This window comes from Aythya ferina, assembly GCF_964211825.1.
Source record: "Aythya ferina genome assembly, chromosome: 4".
Classification (NCBI taxonomy): Eukaryota; Metazoa; Chordata; class Aves; order Anseriformes; family Anatidae; genus Aythya; species Aythya ferina.
In genome coordinates, this window is record NC_140300.1 from 49933236 (window position 1) to 49956454 (window position 23219).

Consider the following 23219-nt stretch of genomic DNA (forward strand, 5'->3'; position numbering starts at 1 on the left):
ACACCAATGCACGCAGCATGGGTAACAAACAGGAGGAGCTGGAAGCCATCGTGCGGCAGGCAGGCTACGACTTGGTTGCCATCACGGAGACGTGGTGGCACCAGTCTCATGACTAGAGTGCTGCAATGCATGGCTCTAAGCTCTATAGAAGGGACAGGCAGCACAGAAGGGGTGGTGGTGTGGCTCTCTATATTAGAGAGTCTTTCGAGGTTGTAGAACTCGAGGCTGGGAATGACAAGGTCGAGTCCCTTTGGGTTAGGATCGGCAGGGACAACAAGGCTAGTGTCCTGGTCGGGGTCTGCTATAGACCGCCGAACCAGGATGAGGAGACGGATGAGGAATTCTACAGGCAGCTGACAGAAGTTGCAAAATCTTTAGCGCTTGTACTCGTGGGGGACTTCAACTTCCCTGACATATCCTGGAAGCACAACACAGCCCTGAGAAAGCAGTCTAGGAGGTTTCTGGAGAGCGTGGAAGATAGCTTCCTGATGCAGCTGGTTAGTGAACCTATCAGGGGTGGTGCCCCACTAGACCTTCTCTTCACAAACAGAGAAGGACTGGTGGAGGATGTGATTGTCGGGAGCTGTCTTGGGCAAAGTGACCACGAAATGGTGGAGTTCACTATTCTTGGCGAGGCCAGGAAGGGGACCAGTAAAACCGCTGTATTGGACTTTCGGAGGGCTGACTTTGAGCTGCTCAGGACACTGGTTGGTGGAGTCCCTTGGGAGGCGGTTCTGAAGGGCAGAGGGGTTCAGGAAGGCTGGGCGCTCTTCAAGAGGGAAATCTTAATGGCGCAGGAACGGTCTGTCCCCACGTGCCCAAAGACGAGCTGGCGGGGAAGAAGACCGGCCTGGCTCAACAGAGAATTGTGGCTTGATCTTAGGAGAAAAAAGAGGGTTTATAAGCTTTGGAAAAGTGGGCAGGCCACTAGGGAGGACTTTAAAGATGTAGCGAGGCTGTGCAGGGACAAAATTAGGAAGGCCAAAGCTCATCTGGAGCTCAATCTGGCTACTGCCGTTAAAGATAACAAAAAACGTTTCTATAAATACATCAACACAAAAAGGAGGACTAAGGAGAATCTCCATCCTTTACTGGATGCGGGGGGAAACTTAGTTACAAGAGATGAGGAAAAGGTGGAGGTGCTCAATGCCTTCTTTGCCTCAGTCTTTAGCGGCAATACAGGTTGTTCTCTGGATACTCAGTACCCTGAGCTGGTGGAAGGGGATGGGGAGCAGGATGTGGCCCTCACCATCCATGAAGAACTGTTTGGTGACCTGCTACGGCACTTAGATGTGCACAAGTCGATGGGGCCGGATGGGATCCACCCAAGGGTACTGAGAGAACTGGCAGAGGAGCTGGCCAAGCCACTGTCCATCATTTATCAGCAGTCCTGGCTATCGGGGGAGGTCCCAGTTGACTGGCGGCTAGTAAATGTGACGCCCATCTACAAGAAGGGCCGGAGGGCAGACCCGGGAAATTACAGGCCTGTCAGTTTGACCTCAGTGCCAGGGAAGCTCATGGAGCAGATCCTCCTGAGAGTCATCACGCAGCACTTGCAGGGCAAGCAGGCGATCAGGCCCAGTCAGCATGGGTTTATGAAAGGCAGATCCTGCTTGACGAACCTGATCTCCTTCTATGACAAAGTGGCGCGCTGGGTGGATGAGGGAAAGGATTCTCCTCAAGAAACTGGCTGCTCTTGGCTTGGACTGGCGCACGCTTCGTTGGGTTAGAAACTGGCTGGATAGCCGGGCCCAAAGAGTCGTGGTGAATGGAGTCAAGTCCAGTTGGAGGCCAGTCACTAGTGGCGTCCCCCAGGGCTCGGTGCTGGGGCCGGTCCTCTTTAATATCTTCATCGATGATCTGGACGAGGGCATTGAGTGCACCCTCAGTAAGTTCGCAGATGACACCAAGTTAGGTGCGTGTGTCGATCTGCTTGAGGGTAGGAAAGCTCTGCAGGAGGATCTGGATAGGCTGCACCGATGGGCTGAGGTCAACTGCATGAAGTTCAACAAGGCCAAGTGCCGGGTCCTGCACCTGGGGTGCAATAACCCCAAGCAGAGCTACAGGCTGGGAGAGGAATGGTTGGAAAACTGCCAGGCAGGGAAGGACCTGGGAGTGATGGTGGATAGTTGGCTGAATATGAGCCAGCAGTGTGCTCAGGTGGCCAAGAAGGCCAACGGCATCCTGGCTTGTATCAGAAACAGTGTGGCCAGCAGGGCTGGGGAGGTGATCGTCCCCCTGTACTCAGCTCTGGTGAGGCTGCACCTCGAGTACTGTGTTCAGTTTTGGGCCCCTCGCTACAAGAAGGACATGGAGGTGCTTGAGCGGGTGCAGAGAAGGGCGACAAAGCTGGTGAGGGGCCTGGAGAACAAGTCCTACGAGGAGCGGCTGAGGGAGCTGGGCTTGTTCAGCCTGGAGAAGAGGAGGCTCAGGGGCGACCTTATCGCTCTTTTTAGGTACCTCAAGGGAGGCTGTAGCGAGGTGGGGGTTGGCCTGTTCTCCCACGTGCCTGGTGACAGGACGAGGGGGAATGGGCTTAAGTTGCTCCAGGGGAGTTTTAGGTTAGATGTTAGGAAGAACTTCTTTACTGAAAGGGTTGTGAGGCATTGGAACAGGCTGCCCAGGGAAGTGGTGGAGTCACCATCCCTGGAAGTCTTTAAAAGACGTTTAGATGTAGAGCTTAGGGATATGGTTTAGTGGGGACTGCTAGCGTTAGGTCAGAGGTTGGACTCGATGATCTTGAGGTCTCTTCCAACCTAGAAATTCTGTGATTCTGTGATTCTTTCTCTCTCTCCTTCTCTCTCTCCTTCTCTCTCTCCTTCTCTCTCTCCTTCTCTCTCTCCTTCTCTCTCTCCTTCTCTCTCTCCTTCTCTCTCTCCTTCTCTCTCTCCTTCTCTCTCTCCTTCTCTCTCTCCTTCTCTCTCTCCTTCTCTCTCTCCTTCTCTCTCTCCTTCTCTCTCTCCTTCTCTCTCTCCTTCTCTCTCTCCTTCTCTCTCTCCTTCTCTCTCTCCTTCTCTCTCTCCTTCTCTCTCTCCTTCTCTCTCTCCTTCTCTCTCTCCTTCTCTCCTTCTCTCCTTCTCTCCTTCTCTCCTTCTCTCCTTCTCTCCTTCTCTCCTTCTCTCCTTCTCTCCTTCTCTCCTTCTCTCCTTCTCTCCTTCTCTCCTTCTCTCCTTCTCTCCTTCTCTCCTTCTCTCCTTCTCTCCTTCTCTCCTTCTCTCCTTCTCTCCTTCTCTCCTTCTCTCCTTCTCTCCTTCTCTCCTTCTCTCCTTCTCTCCTTCTCTCCTTCTCTCCTTCTCTCCTTCTCTCTCTCTTTTTTTTTTTTTTAAATCCATGGGATTTTATTTAGATATAAGTGACACTATATATTTAGCATCATAAAAGTAGGATGGCTGACAACAATTTGAGAGCAACAGGAGGAACTGCTGTACAGCTGGTTTTACTGCCCCTACATTTTTTTTCCCGTAATAGAGAACACTAACTTTCCTGTGAAATGAACCTATGCCACTGTATCATTCAACTCTCACTGCCAACTTTTCACAAACTGAAAGTTATATTCTGAATATTTTGGTTCTCTGGGCAAAAGGCTTTATATTTTAGCTGTTGATATTTCCTTTAGTTCAGCTGTGAATATAAATTACCATCACATTTTACATTTGCTGAATTCCACAAGAGACTCTGTAGGTCAGATTTCCTTTGTTGTACCACATAGAATGAATAATTATATGCATTCAATATATGCATAATATTTGTTCAGTAACTGACCGTTCAGTTGTATTCTTTTCAATATTGCTTCTTAATCCTTTAGTGTTTTGTGTTTATTCTACTTTTTGTAAATAGCTATATAACTACTTATGAGTGCATTTTTACTTGGTGTTTTTATGATATTTTGAATTCCACCTTGAATTGTATGTTATTTGTGAAAATTCACAAAGATGTGTATGTATAATGCATATGTATAATGCATTCTCGATGCTCATGGGAGAGGATTTGATCTTTAAGGCTCAAGTTCAGATATGACCCTTGTCAAAAAGCCACATCTGAAATCTCTTAGTTGTTGTCTTGAAATAAATTTATTGATAACAGTCCAGTCTTGGAAGACACTCTTCCATATTTGAAAAGCAAGTATTAGTCATATCTGCTTTAGCAATTTCTGTAGGGTGTGACATATGCCTTTGGAAAATGCCTATGGTTGGACACTCCAAATCTGAGAAATCTAAATGCCAAAAGTTTTTAAAAGTAGGTTGGTCAGGCTCTGCTTCAAAGGACACTTAATATATATTTTTAATAGAACTGAATTTGTCCTTACAAGCTTCCGTAAGCACTGATAGAGACTGTGAGAATCCCCAGGTGCTCAGAAACTGAAATAAATGCTTTGAAGTGTAGAAGAAACATCACGGATTTGAGATGAAGTAGTTTGTGATCATTGTGTTCAGACCATCAGAGCAATTTGAATCTTCTAGGGAGAGGTGAGGAGGGTGAATGTGTCTGCTAAAATGTTTTTTTGTTGTTGTTTTTTTTTTTTTTTTTTTTTTTTAAATACAGTCAAAATCATTTTGCTATTTTTCATAGTAATTTCACTAGCAAAAATATGACGTTAGCATGAAGGATGCAGCATGAAATATTATTAGTGTTGTAACAATAAAAATAGTATCTCCAGATAATAGATTAGAAAATATAATTATTATAATTATCACATATAACAAGTCATGTGGAAAGGTCATTCTCAAAGGCTTCGGTAGTGGAGGGACATTAAAAAAAAAAAAAAAAAAAAAAAAAAGCATTATGATTCCCAGATGTTTCAAGGCCTCAACTATCTGAGGAACCAATAGATTTCCTGCTTTTCGCTTTGTTTCAAATGTTCTGTGAAATTTGGAATAATACTATAACGGGCACGTATTCAAAAGAAGGCCATAGTATTCTAGATTTAATATTCTGTTACAGATACTCATTGACTCTAAAGATTCCCTTTTATGTGAAGGGAAATTGACAGTTTTAATCATTATTCCACTCTCAAAAGTGGTACGTGATTCAAACCTACAGAGTTGTAGGAGCAGTAATGCTAAATCTGTCATCTTTACATCTACGATGTATGCTGAAACATGCTAACAGTACAAATGTACGTTATAAATACAATACTACGTTGCCTCTTTTTTTAATTATTTGTTTTTCTTTTTTCTTTTTTTTTTTTTTTTTTTTTTTTTCCTAGACCTTCAATGAATTTGAGATAGAACAACATCAAGAATGTGCCTATGACCACTTGGAAGTTTTTGATGGTGAAAGTGAAAAATCACCAATTCTGGGACGCTTATGTGGCAATAAGATACCAGATCCTCTTATTGCTACTGGAAACAAAATGTTTCTTCGCTTTATTTCTGATGCATCAGTGCAAAGAAAGGGCTTTCAAGCAACGCACTCTACAGGTCAGAAAATCAAGATGTGGTTTACTAATAATTTTCCCTTCATTCTTTAGTAGAAGATATTTACTTTTTACTAACAAACAGGATGAATTAATAGATAACACAATGTTACAACTAAATCTAATATAAACCTTAAGTTTCATTAACCTTAAGTTGGAAAAGTCAGAGAATGCAAATAATATGCATTATATATGCATATTATGCATAATATGCAAATAATAACTCATATTGTAGTCATTTCTTTCTCTCTCTTTGCCTCTGACTTTCTATTTTTCTCTTTCTCTTTTTTTTTTTGCTTTGTCTTTTTTTAATAATTTTATAGGAAAATAAAATAATTAATAATAATAATTTTATAGGAAAATAAAATAATTAATAATTTTTATAGGAAAATTATTAAAATATTTTGAAACAAAAAATCTGATAAAAAGATGATGTTGGCATAGACAGTCTAAGAAATATTTCCTAGGTTTCATTAGTTTGTAAAAGTTTCAATAGCTTTTCATTGTATTTTATATGGCAATACTTCACTGGGGCATGAGATGCGCCTCTATTACTTTCCTCTTCTAACTTAAACACAAGTTTGGGCTTTGTATAAACAGCTATTATTTCCTGTAGAGCTAAAAAGGAAAGACAAGCCAAGGAAGAGTAAGAAAAATAATACTGAAAACTTTCTTAAGACAGAAAGAATATAATCTCTTAGAAATTTGCCATTTAATTTTGTTGTTTTGCAGAAATCACTGAAATTGAGAATAGTATTTTGCAATTGCATTAATAGACGGGGACGTTTTCAAAGTGCGTGCTTTATTTCCCAGACGTTGTTTGGCTTACAGTGGCCCCTAGTGCTGAATCTCTGAACTTCCGTTGCTTGCTGTAAGACGAGGAAAACGTTTTTGTGTGATTTTTTTTCGTTTTTCTTCATTTTTTCTTCCTCAATATCTGTCTTTACTTTCAACAGTTCATTTTCTTTCATCCAGTTTTTGGAAATTAATACTAATGCAGAAAATATTTATAAGTACCTGTTTTAGTACATAAAGTTTTCTGACAGGTAGCAGTCATTAATGGAAGGATTAGACGCTGTTCATACCATTTGATATTATTCATCAAGTCGATATGTAATGCTCAGCTAATCATACATCAGTTTTAAAAATTCTTATTTTTTTCTTCTGCTTTGTTGAGAACAATTCTAAAACTGTGTTAATTTAATTCCCCCTTTTTAATTTCCCTTTTAATTTTCCTGGAAAAGCAGTAAACAACAGTATATGAACTATTTTTCCTCTTCATGATCTGAGCCTGGAAAGTGCAAAGCTTAACCACCTATCAGTCAATTTATGTTTTTCTTGTTTAAGATTCTGTTTTACAAACATGTCATCATTTGTCTTTCCCACCTCGGTAAACACTTCCCTTAGGCAGAAAATTAGATAGAAATAGTAATAATTACTCATATTAAATTACCACGAGGTAAATAATAAAAGGTCAAAAGTCTTGTTAGAAACAGGTGTTATGAAACTACCATTGAAAAGTGCTGCATTTTATATATATGCCTTATTTGTAAAAACTTTTTGAGCAAGCTTTTTTTTCTGAGAAAGCCTAGAGAATAAAATCTGCCCTGTTTTTAAGAATGTTGTAAAAATAATTGTTTGCCTCCTTAAGCTAGAATATCTATTTCACTAGACTGTTTTTGCATGAAGTGTTCATTAAGTTGAACAGCACATCACCTGCATGTGAATTGAAGCACCAGTGAATGACAGACAACCCAGAATTCGTAGCCTTGAGACCAAAACAGTTGTTCCATTTTACCTCCGTGATTTGCACTCATGCCCAACGAATAGATACCCAAGTGTTTAAACAGTGCATTGTATTTTATTATTATTTTTTCTAGCAAATAATAATAAACATGATAACACTATAGCAAACAATAAAGATTCAAAAAACAGATTGGATAGAAAGACTTCCCAAACTTCCCCAGGTAGAACAAACAAATAAAGAAGAAATTCTTTATAAGGAAAAAATTCTTTACTCTGAGGGGGTGGTGAAGCCCTGGCACAGGTTTCCCAGAGAAGCTGTGGATGTCACACCCCTGGAATAGTTTAAGGCTGGGTTGGATGGGGCTATGGGCAACCTGGTCTAGTGGGTGGTATCCCTGCCAATGGCAGGGGGGTTGGAACTGGATAGCCTTTAAGGTCCCTTCCAACTGAAACTGTTCTGTGATTCTGTGAAAGGGAATTGCCATTTTCTGCAGCTGCTAGTATGGCTATGCATTTTCTTTAAGGACGTGTCACAGTTCACTATATATATTTTTTTTTTCTTTAGCAGAAAAATAATGATAAAACAGTCATAAAGTAAATGGAATTTAAAAAAAAAAAATACAAAAGGAAAAACAACAGTTAGAATAGCAATGAGAAATAAATGCTTGAAGGATCTTGTTTGTCCAACAGCTTGATAGACAGTAAAGTTCTTTATTATCTAATTTATAAACTCTTTAAATAGTTATAAACAAGCTCTAATGCAACATACACATTTTATGCCTGTGTAGAAACAGAGATTTATAGTCTGTTTTTGGCATAGGGCAAGGTTCTTCAGTTTAGAACTTGCCACAAGAGACTTCCTCTGTCAGTGACAGCTTTCTCCCAGCCAGGACCTTTTGCAGAGAAAAACCTGTCCGTGTCCATGAACTACAAAACAAACAAACTGGCAAGGTTAGCTGTAGTGTTTAGTATTGAACTGGTTCTCCAGGCACAGCATTATGATTAAATTTGACACTCTTATGTAACATAGGACTCTTACATGTGCTCCTGTTGATCGCTGACTGCATGTGCTAGAGCTGATACTCCCCCTCATCCCCATCACTTGTTAATGATGTCGTTAACCCATGTCAAAAAGCTGACGCCACTGACACCACTTAGAGCACTTGCCTTGCTCTCAAATGACCACCTGAAGGAGGTTCTACCTCTTGAACCACTTTCCTTATACCTTTGGCATTCCCTTTTGTCTTTTACTTGAAAATTATGAAATATTCTCAAGTCTTAAAATTTATTTATTAAAATACATATACATGTATATTTAGAGGAAACATGGAATGGATCTGTCTTCATACTGGGTAGTATTTCACTCTACACATCATTTGATTGACCTGTTTGTGGAGTAAAAATGTACTCTGAATAAGATGGGGCAGCTATGGAAAGAAAATTTTAATTTGCACTGAATAAGCTTCTTAGTTCTCTTTTCCACCCCAACTTTTCAGAGTGTGGTGGTCGACTGAAAGCTGAAACCAAGCCCAAAGATCTGTACTCTCATGCTCAGTTTGGTGATAACAACTATCCAGTTCAGGCGGACTGTGACTGGCTCCTGGTGGCAGAGCGAGGCTATCGAGTTGAGTTAATGTTTCAGACTTTTGAGGTTGAAGAAGAGGCAGACTGCGGTTATGATTACATGGAGCTATTTGATGGTCACGATAAGTCAGCAATGAGACTTGGTCGATTTTGTGGATCTGGGGTAAGTAACCAGGTGATAAAGCTTTTCTTTCTTCCATTTTATTTATTTATTTATTTATTTTTTCACTGCAATTAAACATAGAAAGAAAGAAGAGGCAGAGGAAAGAAAGGGACAAGAAGAGATGAGGTTATCTTACTACACCTTATGACAAAGCTACCAGTCTATCTACCCCATTTTTTTTTTTTTATATAATTTTAGAGGCTTGTACTAAAATGCACCAATGGTATTTGAAAACTTTCCCTTGAAATACTTTCAATAATAAATATTCTTGTCTAGTTATTGATCAAAGTATTGTAATGTTATGTTAAGTTTTAGGTAGCTGGCAATGGAGTGCTTTTCAGTGCCCCCTTCCCCCTCCTCCCCCCCCCCCAAAAAAAAAAAAAAAAGGTAGCAGTGTTTTCAGTGTTTTCCCATAGAGAGAAATGCATTGGTGTTGAAAATTATCACATTCAAATTCTGTCAATGCAAAAGAAGAAACCACATTTTATGGGAAAGGGGCACCTGGGAAATATTTATAATGCAGTTGTCTATTGCTTAAATCTGATTCTAGGAAAAAAAAATGCTCTTAACTATGTTATTAATATGGGCCTTAAGAAAGCTCTGTCATTCCAAATCTATCTCTGACATGGATTAATTGTGAGACATGGAGGACATTGTATAGGTGACATCGTGGAAAGGATGCATATTATTTCTACTTCCAGAGTTCCATTGTTCTGTTGGCTACCTGCCTTGTGAAAGCTGGTGCTATGATCCCACAAGTCCTCATCAAATCCTTATATATGTGCAAATGCAAGCACAATTTCATACATAGTCATTGCCTATGTATGAAAAGGTTTACAAAAGGCTCTACATGAGATGGTAGGAGCTCTTAATCAACCACATTCTACTTTTTGGATATAACTACAGTGCCTGATCAGTGCATCTGAGGTGATGGCATCTCAGTCATTCAGACTAGTTGCCAGCTTAAACCCTTTTTAAGGCATTTTAATGATACTTTAGATGAAGGAAAGGTGCTACCACTGAACTGCAGGCAATGTATGCTAAGGGAATTGCTACCACTGAGATCAGCATCTACTACGTTACACATAACAACACTTTTCAGACTAAAAAAAGTTTTTTTTTTTTTTTTTTTTTTTTTTTTTTTTTTTTTTTTTATCACCGTTAATCACTGTTTTTGTTTTTCTGCTATGGTATGGATGAATGGCTTAATAGACTGTTCCAAACCAAGTGCGTAAAAAACATGGAATTAAATAGAAAAGCTGTTGAAAGCAATTAATCCAAACTGAAGGTCGGGTAGGGAGGGGGGGGGGGAGGAAGCACTGTTAATACACATTACTACTTTTTCAAGTTTAGAAAAAGGACTTGGTATTTCAGTTAGTACTTCTGATCAATGTGCTTCAGTAATAAAGCAGGCCACCATGAGGGCTGTGAAGAATATGTTTGAGAATAGGCCAATGTTGGAGTCAATTGTTTGTCTAAATATAGAACATTATGAATGGTCCTGCCCTCTCACTTACATGACTGCAACAGAACTGTAGAAGACATCTGGGAAGGACAAAAAAAAAACGAAAGAGCTTCAGTTTTCCTTGTCTCTTAAGAAAAGGTTGCAGAGATATTCAATACAAATTGGAGAAGGTAAATCAGATTTGGAAAATATTTAGTTTAGCATTGATTTAGATTGTATGAAAGGATGCTGTTCAGTCTCAGAACTCAAGATTGAAAGAATGCTTGGATACACTCAGTACTCTGAGTACAAAAACCCAAAAAGATGTAATAGATTATTTCAAAATTTCTGTTAGCAAGTAAAAATTCAAACATCTTGATATAAGCTGGCCTTCCGCTTTTAGGAATTTAGGATAGCATTTCCTCGGTCTGCCTTAAAAATTCATACCCTGCGACTTAGAGCTGAATGAGTAGAAGTAGTTTGTTAGTTGATATAAGATGACACCATGTGCAATTACACAACTACACAACATGGCATAACAGCAAAAGAGAAGTATCCATAAGAAAAAATCTGAATGAAGGGGATAAATACACAAACTAGGCATATAATTTATTTATTGTTTGTTCATTTATTTTAGCCACCAGAAGAAATCTATTCAGCAGGGGAAGCTCTTTTACTCCACTTTCACACTGATGATACAATCAACAAGAAAGGATTTCATATACGATACAGAAGTATAAAATATCCAGATAGTGTGCACACCAAAAAATAACATGAACCTCTATGTAAGGAAAGGAGAATGTGGAAAAAAAAAAGAATGCGCAATGGAAAAGAAGGAAAGTGTCTTTTTTTTTTTTTTTAACTGAAGTTATTAGCACAAAATGTTTTATATGAGTTCAGTTGAAATTATGACTTATAAGACCAGAGTCTAAAATAAAATTAAAAAACAAAACAACAACAAAAATCTGTCCCAGTGGAATAGACAAGATGATGATATGCAGGCTCCATACTCGACACTTCTCTGTGAAGCTGGTGAAAGGACTTTGCATGCTTCCAGGAGAATATGAAAGCTTTTGTTCATAGTTTGATGTTTGTCATAGATGCGTGCAGATTCAATCAGTTGTGTTTAGGGCAAGTGACCCGTTCTTCCTTCTGACAACTGTTTGTTGTCCAGGAGAAAAAAATAAAGCTCTTTCAGTTCACACTCAAAATACTCTCCTTATATCTAATTGCTTTAACATTGTATCTTGCATACATTGTGTACAACGACTTGAAAGAAGATATGAAATGGGAAGGTCTTCCTGCATTGTTCTGTATTTTTTACCAATTCATCTATCATATCAGGTTATCAGTTTTGAAACTGGAAAGTCATACTTCTGAAACATAACTGATCTTCAGAGTACTTTGTTTTACTAATGACTGAAGTCTGAACTGTTACACTGGTCATCGGTTGCTTGACCAATCACTAGTTGACTGAATTTGAACAATGTAAGAATCTGAAAATGTTGGGTTTACTGGTAAAGTAAGCTATCTCTGATGATGTGCTCTTATTTTGCACTGAACATAGAATATAGACTGAGATGAAAACCTGTCATGAATCAAAATATGTATCCATGAGAGGCAGAAATAGTATCATCTGAAACTCCTCCTATTGAATTTGTTTTTGGCAGTACATTTGGAACCACTACTAAGCTTTATTTCATCAGACCTCTTTATAAACGAGCTAACAGCCTGATTTAGCTAATCAGAAATGAAGCTGCAGCAGCATCCAAGTGGGAGGTTTCCTAAAGATTCTTTTTTGGGGGAAGAAGAGTATCTGTGATGGTGGAAAAAGCAAAACAAAACAACGGAGGATTTGTTTGTTATCAAGAGTGAATTCCTATGGTGCTATTCCATGAACATTTAAAACAAAAACAGACCAAGAAGTTTTAGACTTTTGAGCCAACAGCTTGCAGATCATGAATGTCTCCCTCTGAGTGGCTGCATCTGAAGAAGGAAGGCTTTACTGCTCTGAGGGAGGGCAGGTTGCAATGGCAGCACTAGTCCTGTGGAACAACTACTACTATTGCCTTAGAATCCTCGCACATGATCAGACAGATCTTCCTGTAGATACACCTCTAATTTGATAAATAATTCAACGACTCAGATGTTTTAGCATATGCTAACAGAAGGATCTTCAAGAGAAAACACCATCTGCAGAATGAGATCATCTGCCTGTAAATACAGTGACTTGCTTTTGATGTAGACATATGTTATGTTTAGAACTGAGATACTTTCTATGTGCTTTAGGCCATACATGGCTTTAGTCATAATGTATATGCATTATGTAAGTATTGTATGAATGAGTGCTCCAGGGGAGTGAGAGGTATTGTGTGGATGAACACAATTGTTTCTTTATGTGCCAAGTTCTATCAGGACCCTGTTCGACTGTAGCAACTTTTCTTTAAAGGCTTCATAGACAGATAACGAGGATTTCTAGTTGGCAAGAATCAAGTTAAAAGTATTATGTTTCACTCTACAATAAATATTATTTTGATATCCTTTGATGTAAGTTGCTACTCAGATTAGCTTAGTTTCTGTTACATTACTATGAACATACATTGGCACTAATAAATCTGATCTTTTTTTTTTTTTTTATAAAAATAAAACCCAAATGTCTGTATAGTTGTCTTTCACTGCTTTAACAAGTGTATTACTGCTATATATTATCATTTTCATTTTCAAACAACTTACGTGAATGAAGTTCAACAACTGAACAATTACTGTATTTTTATAATGCTGCTTCATTATCCTTTTTTTTTTTTTTTGGGTTCATTTTTTTTTTCAGGATGTTTGCACAAGGATTACATTTTATCCAAGTTGTTTTACTACAAAAAGTCAGGAAACTTACTGTAGAAGTCAGAAAAGAGTTGTCATAAACTTTGATTACAAAGTTAAAATATGTTTCTCTAATTGCTTATCCATTTGTAGATCCCATATTGCTTAAGAGCAGTGAAGGTGGTGTTCTTAATGATCTTGATGATGGATGGACAGTCTGGTTCATATCTTCTCATTGGCCTCATGATTCTTTCAGGTGCTGTTGAAAAGGGACGTATTTCTGAGTTGTAGGAGGTTTCCCCCTTTGTAATGAAAATTGCATATTCAGTGAACTCTGTGTTTAAGTATGCCTTATAATTAGCCTAACAATGGGAAAATAATGAAAAAACTATATACAGTGATTAAGTTGTGAAAAACTATGCAAGTTTCCCCCAAATCTTTGCAAACGAGATTTTTTTTGGCAACATAGTATTTAAAGATCTTGCCTGTTGACTAGTCCACAAAACCAGATACAAAATACAATAGCCTTCAAGACCTATACATACAGCGTGTCTAATAACAATGCTCCCAGTAGGATGAAGATGGTACTTATTTTAATTCCTGTTTGCCACAACCTTTCTGGACTATGGGCAACCTGCTGGATCTGTAACTTGATATAAAGATTTCACCTCAGCTCTGTAAAGAGCACCTGATATGTGCAGAGTAGTACTTACTTAGTACGTTATTAAAATCAGAATAAAGTGTCAAGTTGATGGAATATGCTGTCAGGAATATGACCTGTTTAGTTGACTGGCTCTTGAAGAATTTAAATTTGTGGTCAATATCATGCTCAGGTAAGAAGGAAGATATGTTTGTGAAAGGCTATTCTTCCATCTTTAGGAAAAAGAAAACAAAACAAATCATTGATGAAAGTCAATTAAAATGGCTATGTTCCGGAAGAGCTGAGGATCCAGCTGCAGTGAATAAAGTGCAGATATCAGCAGATATTCTGTTCTTTGCTGGCCATTTGTTATAATCTGCAACATATTTGAGTAGTCTTACCTTGTGAAACATGTGAATCAGCAAACTGAACCAAGCATTGGTGAAAGCTAGGTCAGATCTTTAACGTGGTAAGGCAGCGTTGCTTTTTCATTTAAATCAGCTTGCTTTTGAACCACTCTGAAAAATTAGATTAATTGGCTGGAAGCTTTATTCGCTTGGGGGATCAGGGGATCAGTCCTGCAATTTTGCTATGATGTCACGAGTACAAGTGGCAAACTTTTTTTTTTTTTTTTTTTTTAATAATACAGGAAATTTTTGTTGACTTCACAGGTTGTATGCTGTAGTAAATGCAGCTGTGTGGTGCACCATCGTAGAGCACAGTCACTGCGTAGGCACACTGGAACTTTCTCTTGTAATGAAATGGTTCTGTTCTGGTAAAATTTACAGATCTCAGAGTTGGCTGAGAACCTGGTATGGATATGTAATTCCAGGAAAATCTTCCATCTTAAAGTAGAACAGACTGGAAGGGAATTTTCCTTTGATTTCAGGTCTTAAATTGGGCTCAAATGAGTATCAAGATGTAATGGCTTTTCCTGCAATAACATATGTGACTATACAGATTGGCACAACTTTATTTAAAGATATGCTCCTTGTTATTTTGTTTTAATTATTATTTGATATTTATTATTTTTATGAATCAATTATTAATTGATTCATAAAATAAAGTGGAAAAAAAAGAGGAGCAAGGACAAACAGAATGCTCAGAGAATGAAAACAACAGTACCACCGATACAAATGTTACATTACCAAATAAATAAAAAAAAAAGCAGAATAAAATAGATATAATCTCCAGAACCAACACTGTTGCTAATATTTATATATATATTTTTTATGTATCTTTCATAGTCATTACAAATACTTTATGCTGTATTGCTTTCACTTACTTGAAGGAAGAATTAGATTAACAATTGCATAGCTCAGTGTGTTTTTTGACCAGGGAACTGCTGATAACCTGAGAAACAAAAATGAAGGAAAATGCATTTTGCAATTTTTTGCTTATTAGAAAATGTTTTAGTTCCTTGTTCTGAGTTCACAAAGGAAACAAGTTGTAGCAGTTGCAAAAAATATTTAGAGCGCTATGATATTAGGTGAACAGTGAAAGGGGAAACAGTTGCCAGGCTTAGGTCTCGTTGTCTTTATCCCACCTCAACAACTGCTTTCTCTCATGTTTTCTCCTTGTCTTTGTAGATGGTCTTGTAGCATATCAAATTCCAATCAAATCCAAGATGAAGCAATATACATATAAACAAGGTGTTTTTTTTTTTTTTTTTTTTTTTTTTTCCCTCCAGCGACCTTCAGGTGTAGTTATTCTTCCTGTAGTTAGAATTATTGACTTCACATAATGTTGGATAGAGTTTGCCATACGATGGCAACTTCTGAAATACAATACTAATGATCATTAGGAATATTTAGTCTTCTCTTAGGACGTGATCCATGGATTTTCTCTTCCAGCATGCTAGACTTGGTTCTTTGTAGCCATGTTTCAGGTAAACAACAATGCAGTGAAATTGAATGGAGGGAAATTACAATGGACAAGGAAGAAGGAAAAAGAGAGTTTGGCTCTCAAACAGCATGTTTGAGTGAAGAGTGAAATTGTTTAGGGCACATGATGGGTTATATGTAGGAGAAAAAGAATGAATTAGAACAATACAGTATTTAAGCTGAGAAGAGAGGAGAGGAGACCTATCCAATGTTACAGCTGGAATAGTTTCCCAGGGCTAATAGTACCACCTCATAAATATTTAAAAGCTCTTTTGTACTGAATATTGCCTAATGTAGTAGGAGCAATACGCAAAAAATTAAATTATGAAAGTCCACAACAAAGTCTGTGCAAAACATTTGCTAATAGATCACTGAATTTAAAAGTAATGATGATAGACTTTTCTAATTAAAAGAATTGAAGCTGATGAAGACAAAAGCAGTTCTATTACAATAGACAGAAAACAGTAACAGTCCACATCTACAAGCTGTGGACGCCTCTTGCCAAATTTCAAGTATAGAGTCTTATTACACAGCCGTTGCTGAAAGTTGCTGAACAGCCTTTATTAAGCTGATATTCTAAAGAGCTGCGTGCATGGTTAAAAGCTGATTTATTTGAGATATCTTAGGATATTAATATGCTTGCCTTTTTTATGTTGTTGTTATCATCTCTTTGCGTGATCATGATACAAACAATTTTCATTGGTAAAATCCATATCCTTGGCTGTACTAAGAGGACCATACTGGCATGAGAGTATTACCTACTGAAGTAATTAGTTACTTAAAAATTCTCATTGTTAAGATGTTAACACAGGCAATGAAGATACTGAATAAAGGATTTAAGGGATATTTCTAGATATTCATAGTAGTATGCCAATTATTAACATTTCAGTGTGAATCTTCCTTCAGAGTGCTGCATCATTGGGATAATATTTTTTAAAATGTGCATTTTAGAGAAAAAAAATCATGGATGTTCTTGTCAGTTTGAGCATAAAACATTCTAGTATTCTGAGTTTACAACTGTTCAAAGAATGGGCTGTTCAGTTACACTGTTGAAAGGATTTTTTTTTTTTTTTCAAATGCTATAAATGAGGATCTTAACATTAGGGAAATTTACTGAGTGTTAAATGAACTTAGTGTGTGGTGAATTACAAGAGGCCTTATTATTATGAGGGTTGGAGGGAGATAGGGAGGGGCAACTCTCATGTCATTTACAGAAAATCTGGCTCATAAATCTTATGTATCACAAAGGACATGTTTGTGTTATGTTCATGTATAGGCACAAGGAAAGTATTGCTGAGAATGTTTCAGAATATTTATATCTTCCTGTGAAAAATGTGGCTTACCTACATGAGATTTTTGAGTTGAATGGTACAGGTTAAATGTTACAAAGCATTAAGTACTTCTACCTAGTCAAAATTCAAATGTCCATTAATGAGACACTATTCTCCAGTTTAAGACCTTTTTTTTTTTTTTTTTTTCCACAGCAGTTTTATCTTAAATGATATTTTAAAATTACTGATGCCTGTCTTGTAGTAATTTTATTTGTAAGTTTACTGTGGCATCCCTCTTCTTGCACATAACTAGTGATAGGACAAGAGAAAATGGACTCAAGATGCAGCAGGGGAGGTTCAGGTTGGAAATTACAAGAAGTTTCTTCTCAGAAAAAGTGGTTAGGCATTGGAATAGATAGGTTGCTTAGGAAGCTGGTGGAGTCACCATCCCTTGGGGGTGTTTAAGGAAAGGTTGTAATTAGGGACATGGTTTAGGGTAAAGGGGGACAGTTAGACTAGATGATCTTGGTGGTCTTTTCCAATCTTAATGATTTTATGATTACATCTACATTTTGCTAATTTTGTTGCCTGTAGAATCTTGAACTTAAATATTGCAAAATTTTCAAAACCACCAGTGTTTCACATTTGAGGACAGTTTGCTAACTCTAATTTAGTGAAAGACTTTAATTTGGTGAAGACTTCAAAGGTATATATGCTATATATAGTAAACAGCCAGTAATCAATCTGGTGTCAAGCAACAAAAAAGTAAATACATACTACATTGGTTAGTGCTATAGGTGACCATTTACTCAAGCTAACTGGAAGAGAGAAGAGAAAACTCTGAAATACTGTAGAGTATTTATAAAGAGTGTTTTTCTATAAAAAAAAAATCCCAGACTATCCTCAGCTAGACCATGAGTGAGTGCCGCTAAAGAGATCTAGGTAAAAATAAAACCATTAATAACAGAGTAAGAATACAGTTCTGTGCTGTGCCTGGTGGATCCTGTGGTCTTCACCATTATCATCATGGCTACAGGATATAGGGATGAGAACAAAAGGATAATAAGACAGGTATACTATGGCAGACACCTTCAATGGCCTCTAGGAGCCTGAACATCATGAGGCCAGACTAGCATAAAGAGAGCCTTGGATGAATAACACACATCCAGCCACTCAGGCACAATTTCCTCAATACCTTGTGTTTAATGGGCCTTGGCAATCTCTGCATATGTGTTTTTTTTTTTTTTTTTTTTTTTTTCCCCAAGGAACTTGGACTGCTGGACTGCTTGGTGTATTTGATGGGCATCCAAGAAAGCAAAAAAGAAAATATCTAAAAATGTAAACTGGATTAAGTTTATGCTTACTTTATGCTGAGGACTACTAAACCGATGTTGACTGGTAACAGAAATTTGTCAGAAGTAACATTATAAAGGTGAAATTGCCTCTCTTTCTTTTCTTGAGTACAGTGTATTTTCCATCAGCTATGGAAAGCCACATATTCACTGCTTTTAGCCACAATGCAAAAATAAATGACCTTGCAAGAGCAAGTTGTAGAAAAACAGTTTTTGACACTCTAACTTCCCACTGTCAAAAACTGAGTTGTGATGGATCTTTATAAGGAACTTCTGAGTTTGACAATATCAAAATAGATTTTTAACCCATGTAGAACTACTGGGGGAGTAAAGCAATATAAAAAGGTTGTGATTAAATATGGAGGTGTTATTGCTTCTGCAAGACAAAAGGAAACCTTTTTTTTTTTTTTTAATTTTGGTCATGATATTCATGGCTATAGGATTGCAGAAGATATCCCAAATGTGTCCTTTAAAATCCCTTCTTTGGGTGAAGCTCTTGAATTTAGAACAGCTGTTTGCATCTTAAGTGAGATGGATCATTTCAAGTGAAAAAGTAATCCCTGGAAATTGTGTTCAAATGAAAAATGTACTTTAGTGCCAACACTTGGTGCTTTATGTCTATCCAAAAGGAGGGCTATGGCTGTGTGTTATGGCACTTCATTAAATACTTTGTTCTGATACCTGTCACCTGAGGAATACTTCAGAATTTGTTGTTTGGTTCCCTACTTAATTTATTCAAATATATAAGAAAAATAGTGAAAATCAAATGTGAGTTTGTAGCAAAATTTATTGTCCAATTTTCAGGATCAGGATTGCATAATGAAATAGATTCCTGGCACAAACAGTTGAAATGTGGAAGAGGTCTACAGATGCCCCAGACAATATTCAGATCTTGCTTGCTTTCTGTTCTGTCATGTTTCTTTGTTGAATTAAATTCACACCCAGAAAATCATTTATCCTGACAATTTTTGAACTTGGTGTCATCTTTCCCACTGGAAATTTGAGTGAAACAATCTCTGCTAAACTGTTGAAATTAACTGCTCTTAAGTAGACATGAGGAATTGAGAGACTTTGTTTATACTCTTTTATGCTCAATTTTAGTGAGTAATGTGGCATGGCTTTTGGTATTGTTTCTTTTGATTGCTTCTTTTGATTATTCTCTTATGGAGTCTGAAATGAATTGTGAGTGCTTTGAAGACAGAATTTTGGAACAGATACAGTGAATAAGAGTACGTTTTATGCTGATGAGCTGACTTCTCTTATTTCATTAATGTGTAGAAATTTCCATTCTATTCCTGCATGTCTCAAATATATTTCAGCACAAAGGTACCTCACCAAGTAGTATTTCATTCTCTAGCATGCAAACACGGCAGTGCATGTTGCAAACAAGCAATCCCATTATCTTGACTGTAGAATAAAGGCTCGAACATATGATTTGAAGATGCTAGACTGCTACTGTATGATCTGCCTCAGCATTCTTTAAATGATGTCTTGCTCATTTTCATCATGCCCTGCACTGAAGGTCAAGGCTAACTTGATTTTTTTTTTTTTTTCCCTTAAAGATGCAGGAAGACAATTTTACCAGACCTTTCAGCTCAAGAACTAAGATTTTTTTATCTTTGGATCATAACACAAAACCTGTCTACCTGACTTTTTCTAGTAGTTGATATTATCAAGGATCAGAAATGTTCTTTGGGGGAAATATCATGTTAGCATTTAAAATAAAACATTAGGTGATATCAACTGCTATTTTAAATCCACTTATAGGTCATGGATATGCAATATATAGTTGTACTTATACATTTAACAATGTTCAACAAATGCAATATGTTGAAAACATCACTCTGTTCCCTGTGAAATTTCATGGGTAATTTAAGCTGGATAAAGTGATGTTAACTTGTGCCTACCACAGAATTTTTTATTTTATTTTTTATTTTTTAATGAAATATTTTTTTTCTGGAACAACTTTGGAATTTCTACAGTTGTTTACTTTAATTCTGAGAATTCTTTCATGTTTTGCCGAAGTACAAACTGTATTTTGAACTTGTAGTTTTTTCACTTTCTCTACTGAGTTCTTTTATGTTCTTTGGACAGAAGGAGTTTCTGCCTCTGGACTAGCAATAGGAATTGGGTATATATTGAACAGTAACCATTCAAAATTAACTACAAGAGTGAGAGAAATCTAGCAGTTACAGAAGAAAATGGAGGATAAAGTGCCTATAGTTTCTTAAGCTGTCATTCTTTAGCAGAACACAGAACACATGAATGTTGGTATAGCTAAAGCTGAGGAAAGCATGAAAGTTTTATTGATTTGTCTAGATCTACATGTGGTTGAAGAACCAAAACAGTTAATTCATGACTACAGATCTGGTAGGGTACATCATCTTCAAATGCTGTGTACCTTTATAGCTCTCTAGAAGAGCCTAACTTGGTTACCACAGTCTGAAAAGAATAGCATCCATGCTGGAGGACTGATGAAGTCGGGTCATGAGGAATAACTATAATTCAGCACCAAATGTGCTGAATGTGCTCTAGAGAAACTGGAGATGGTTGTTGTGGCTAAGCACTCCACAAAAGCTGCAGAGACGTTTATAGAGGGAAAATAGTTTCATTGATGTTTCTTCAAATGTCAGGAATGCTGTTCTTTTCCTTATTTTTCAGATGTCATAGTATGTCACATTTCTCTGACTACATTTGGCTTAGAGGGGTGGGTGAATGGCAAAGCCTGCCAGATTTAAAACAAGCTTTATCATCACATACATGTATTTAGTTCATTGTTGTTCTGTACAGAATAGGTTTAGTTCTTTCTACTTTATTTTTATGAAGCCCACAGAATACTGCACTCTTCTCATGGTCTGTGCCAGACCATGTGTCATTCATTTGGGAGTACATGGGTAAGCTTTAGTCTCATTTATAGAGCTGATGATTGCTATTAATGAGCATGGTATTTCTACAGTAACTGTATTGCTATATACCATAGCTGGGTTGAATGGTCATATTCACAGTCGATCTGTTTTCCCAGAATCTGTTTTTCATCCTGCAACCCTATCCAAAATGTATGTAATGTGGCAACAAAAACAAAAATATCAATCCACCAACTCTCTCTTTCTCTCAAAAAAAAAAAAAAAAAAAAGATAATATTAAAATATTAATTAAAAATGGGAAACAATTATTCCACCATGTAAAGTCATTGTTACTTCAAATAACTTGTTACTGTGTGCTGCAAAAATGCAAATAACAAAACCACAACATTTTTGCTTAAACATTGTTAGCTCGTATTTCATTATGTGATGGAATTTACCCACATATTGTGGAATTCTGATTTATTTTTTATTTTTGGCCATTCCTTCAAAGAACAAATCTTATCTGAGGTAGAAAGACACAAGAGCAGAAAAATGCAACATTGAGATGTCTGTGATCGTAAGAAGTAGAACAATAATTCCCATATTTGTCATATCTATCATAAAAGAAACAAACAATAGGAAATTTTCCTTTGGAATTTGCTTTGAAAAAATACCTAACAAGAAACTGCTTTATGTGCTTTCTTACTACTCCATGCTGTCTTCAAACTGCTACCAGAGTGAAAAATAAGTATTTTTGTAAGTATTCACAGTAATCTAAATGAATAATAGTTGTATTTACAAACAAAGTTCAGGAATTCATTTCCTTCATTTCCTTCACTTCCTATTTCTAAAGCTATGATTTCATTTTTTTATTTTCCTCAAAATGCAGGTTATCCATTACTATCATCAGAAAACAAATTTTAAATATTTTTCTTAATAGCAGTCAGTCCATCTTTTCTCCAAATTTGCTTAAACTCATTTTTCAAGGTATATGGATATTTATATTTATATATCTATAGAGAGTCTTTTCTAATCCAGATTTGGAGAATATTATGATTTAGTAACTTACTATTTCTCCTGCTGTATTTGTTTAATTTGAAGATTTATTACTATTATTCCTTTTATTCTTAAAATTGCACTTCATTTGTACTGCAAAAGTCCCTTCTGTTTTTCTCATTTCCTCTAAATTCAAAGATAGTCCATATTTCTTAGAACTCTAGTTCCTTATTTATCTGCCTGTCAATCATTGTGTCTCTTGGGACCACTAGGAAATTGGTTCTTTTTAGTTCTCTGTACAGCTGAAGTAATGAAGTTTTGCACTGGGATTGTGCAGGTCATAATGTGACCTTTGTAGTTTATCACCCAACATCCTTCTGGAATTAAAAGACTTCACCACTATTTATCTACTTATTTTTAACGCCCAGATCAAAGCTGATATAACACATTTCTGAAATTTAGACTAACCTTTAAGTACTAAAGGAAAAAGATGGCGAGTCATTTATAGGAAGCACTTACATGAGTAGACTCAGTGAAATATATTCTTAACCAAGACAGTGATCTTCTTTCTTTTGTTTATAGGACCTCTTCACCTCCTCTGATTCAGTTACAATTCCTTAAATGAGTGTTTAAATGAGTACTGTTGGCTACGTGTTGACAGTGTGCTGAAGTGGTCTTGAGGCAGCAGGTACATAGAAGAGTAAGACTGAGTTGGAAAGTGTTGTTAAAATTCCACCATCATTAACGGGGGAGTGAGAAGTGTCATTACACAGCTGCAGTGGGTTGGACTTTCTTGTTCAAATGTCCGCTTTGTTTATTGGCTGTCTTTCTATAGTTATTTCTTTGAAGGTAGGCAAAGTTATGCTGGATGCAAGAATTGATTGGGGTTGATCCAGCCTTGAACTCACCTTCTCTTCCTGTACTGGTGTGGGGCCAGTGAAGAGAGACTTCAGATAATTTGGTTGCTGAGCATTGTCATGCTTTCTTACTGCCTCCCTGCATTTGGCATGTGAAATCATCTATTTCTATACTATAGACATGGTTGAGTCTCAGCAATGTGTTAG

At 37.0% G+C, this 23219-nt stretch overlaps 1 protein-coding gene across 2 annotated transcripts in view; it reads left to right on the forward strand.

Annotated features, from left to right (window-relative positions):
* TLL1 (tolloid like 1) overlaps nt 1-13015 on the forward strand; it is a 182537-nt gene extending 169522 nt beyond the window's left edge. For both annotated transcript variants that reach the window (XM_084518165.1, XM_084518164.1), the window contains 3 exons: nt 5207-5420; nt 8659-8909; nt 10991-13015. In XM_084518165.1, the coding sequence (XP_084374291.1) occupies nt 5207-5420; nt 8659-8909; nt 10991-11125 (600 nt within the window). In that variant the 3' untranslated portion in view covers nt 11126-13015. The remainder of the gene's footprint in view (nt 1-5206; nt 5421-8658; nt 8910-10990) is intronic.
* The last annotated feature ends 10204 nt before the right edge of the window (nt 13016-23219 follow it).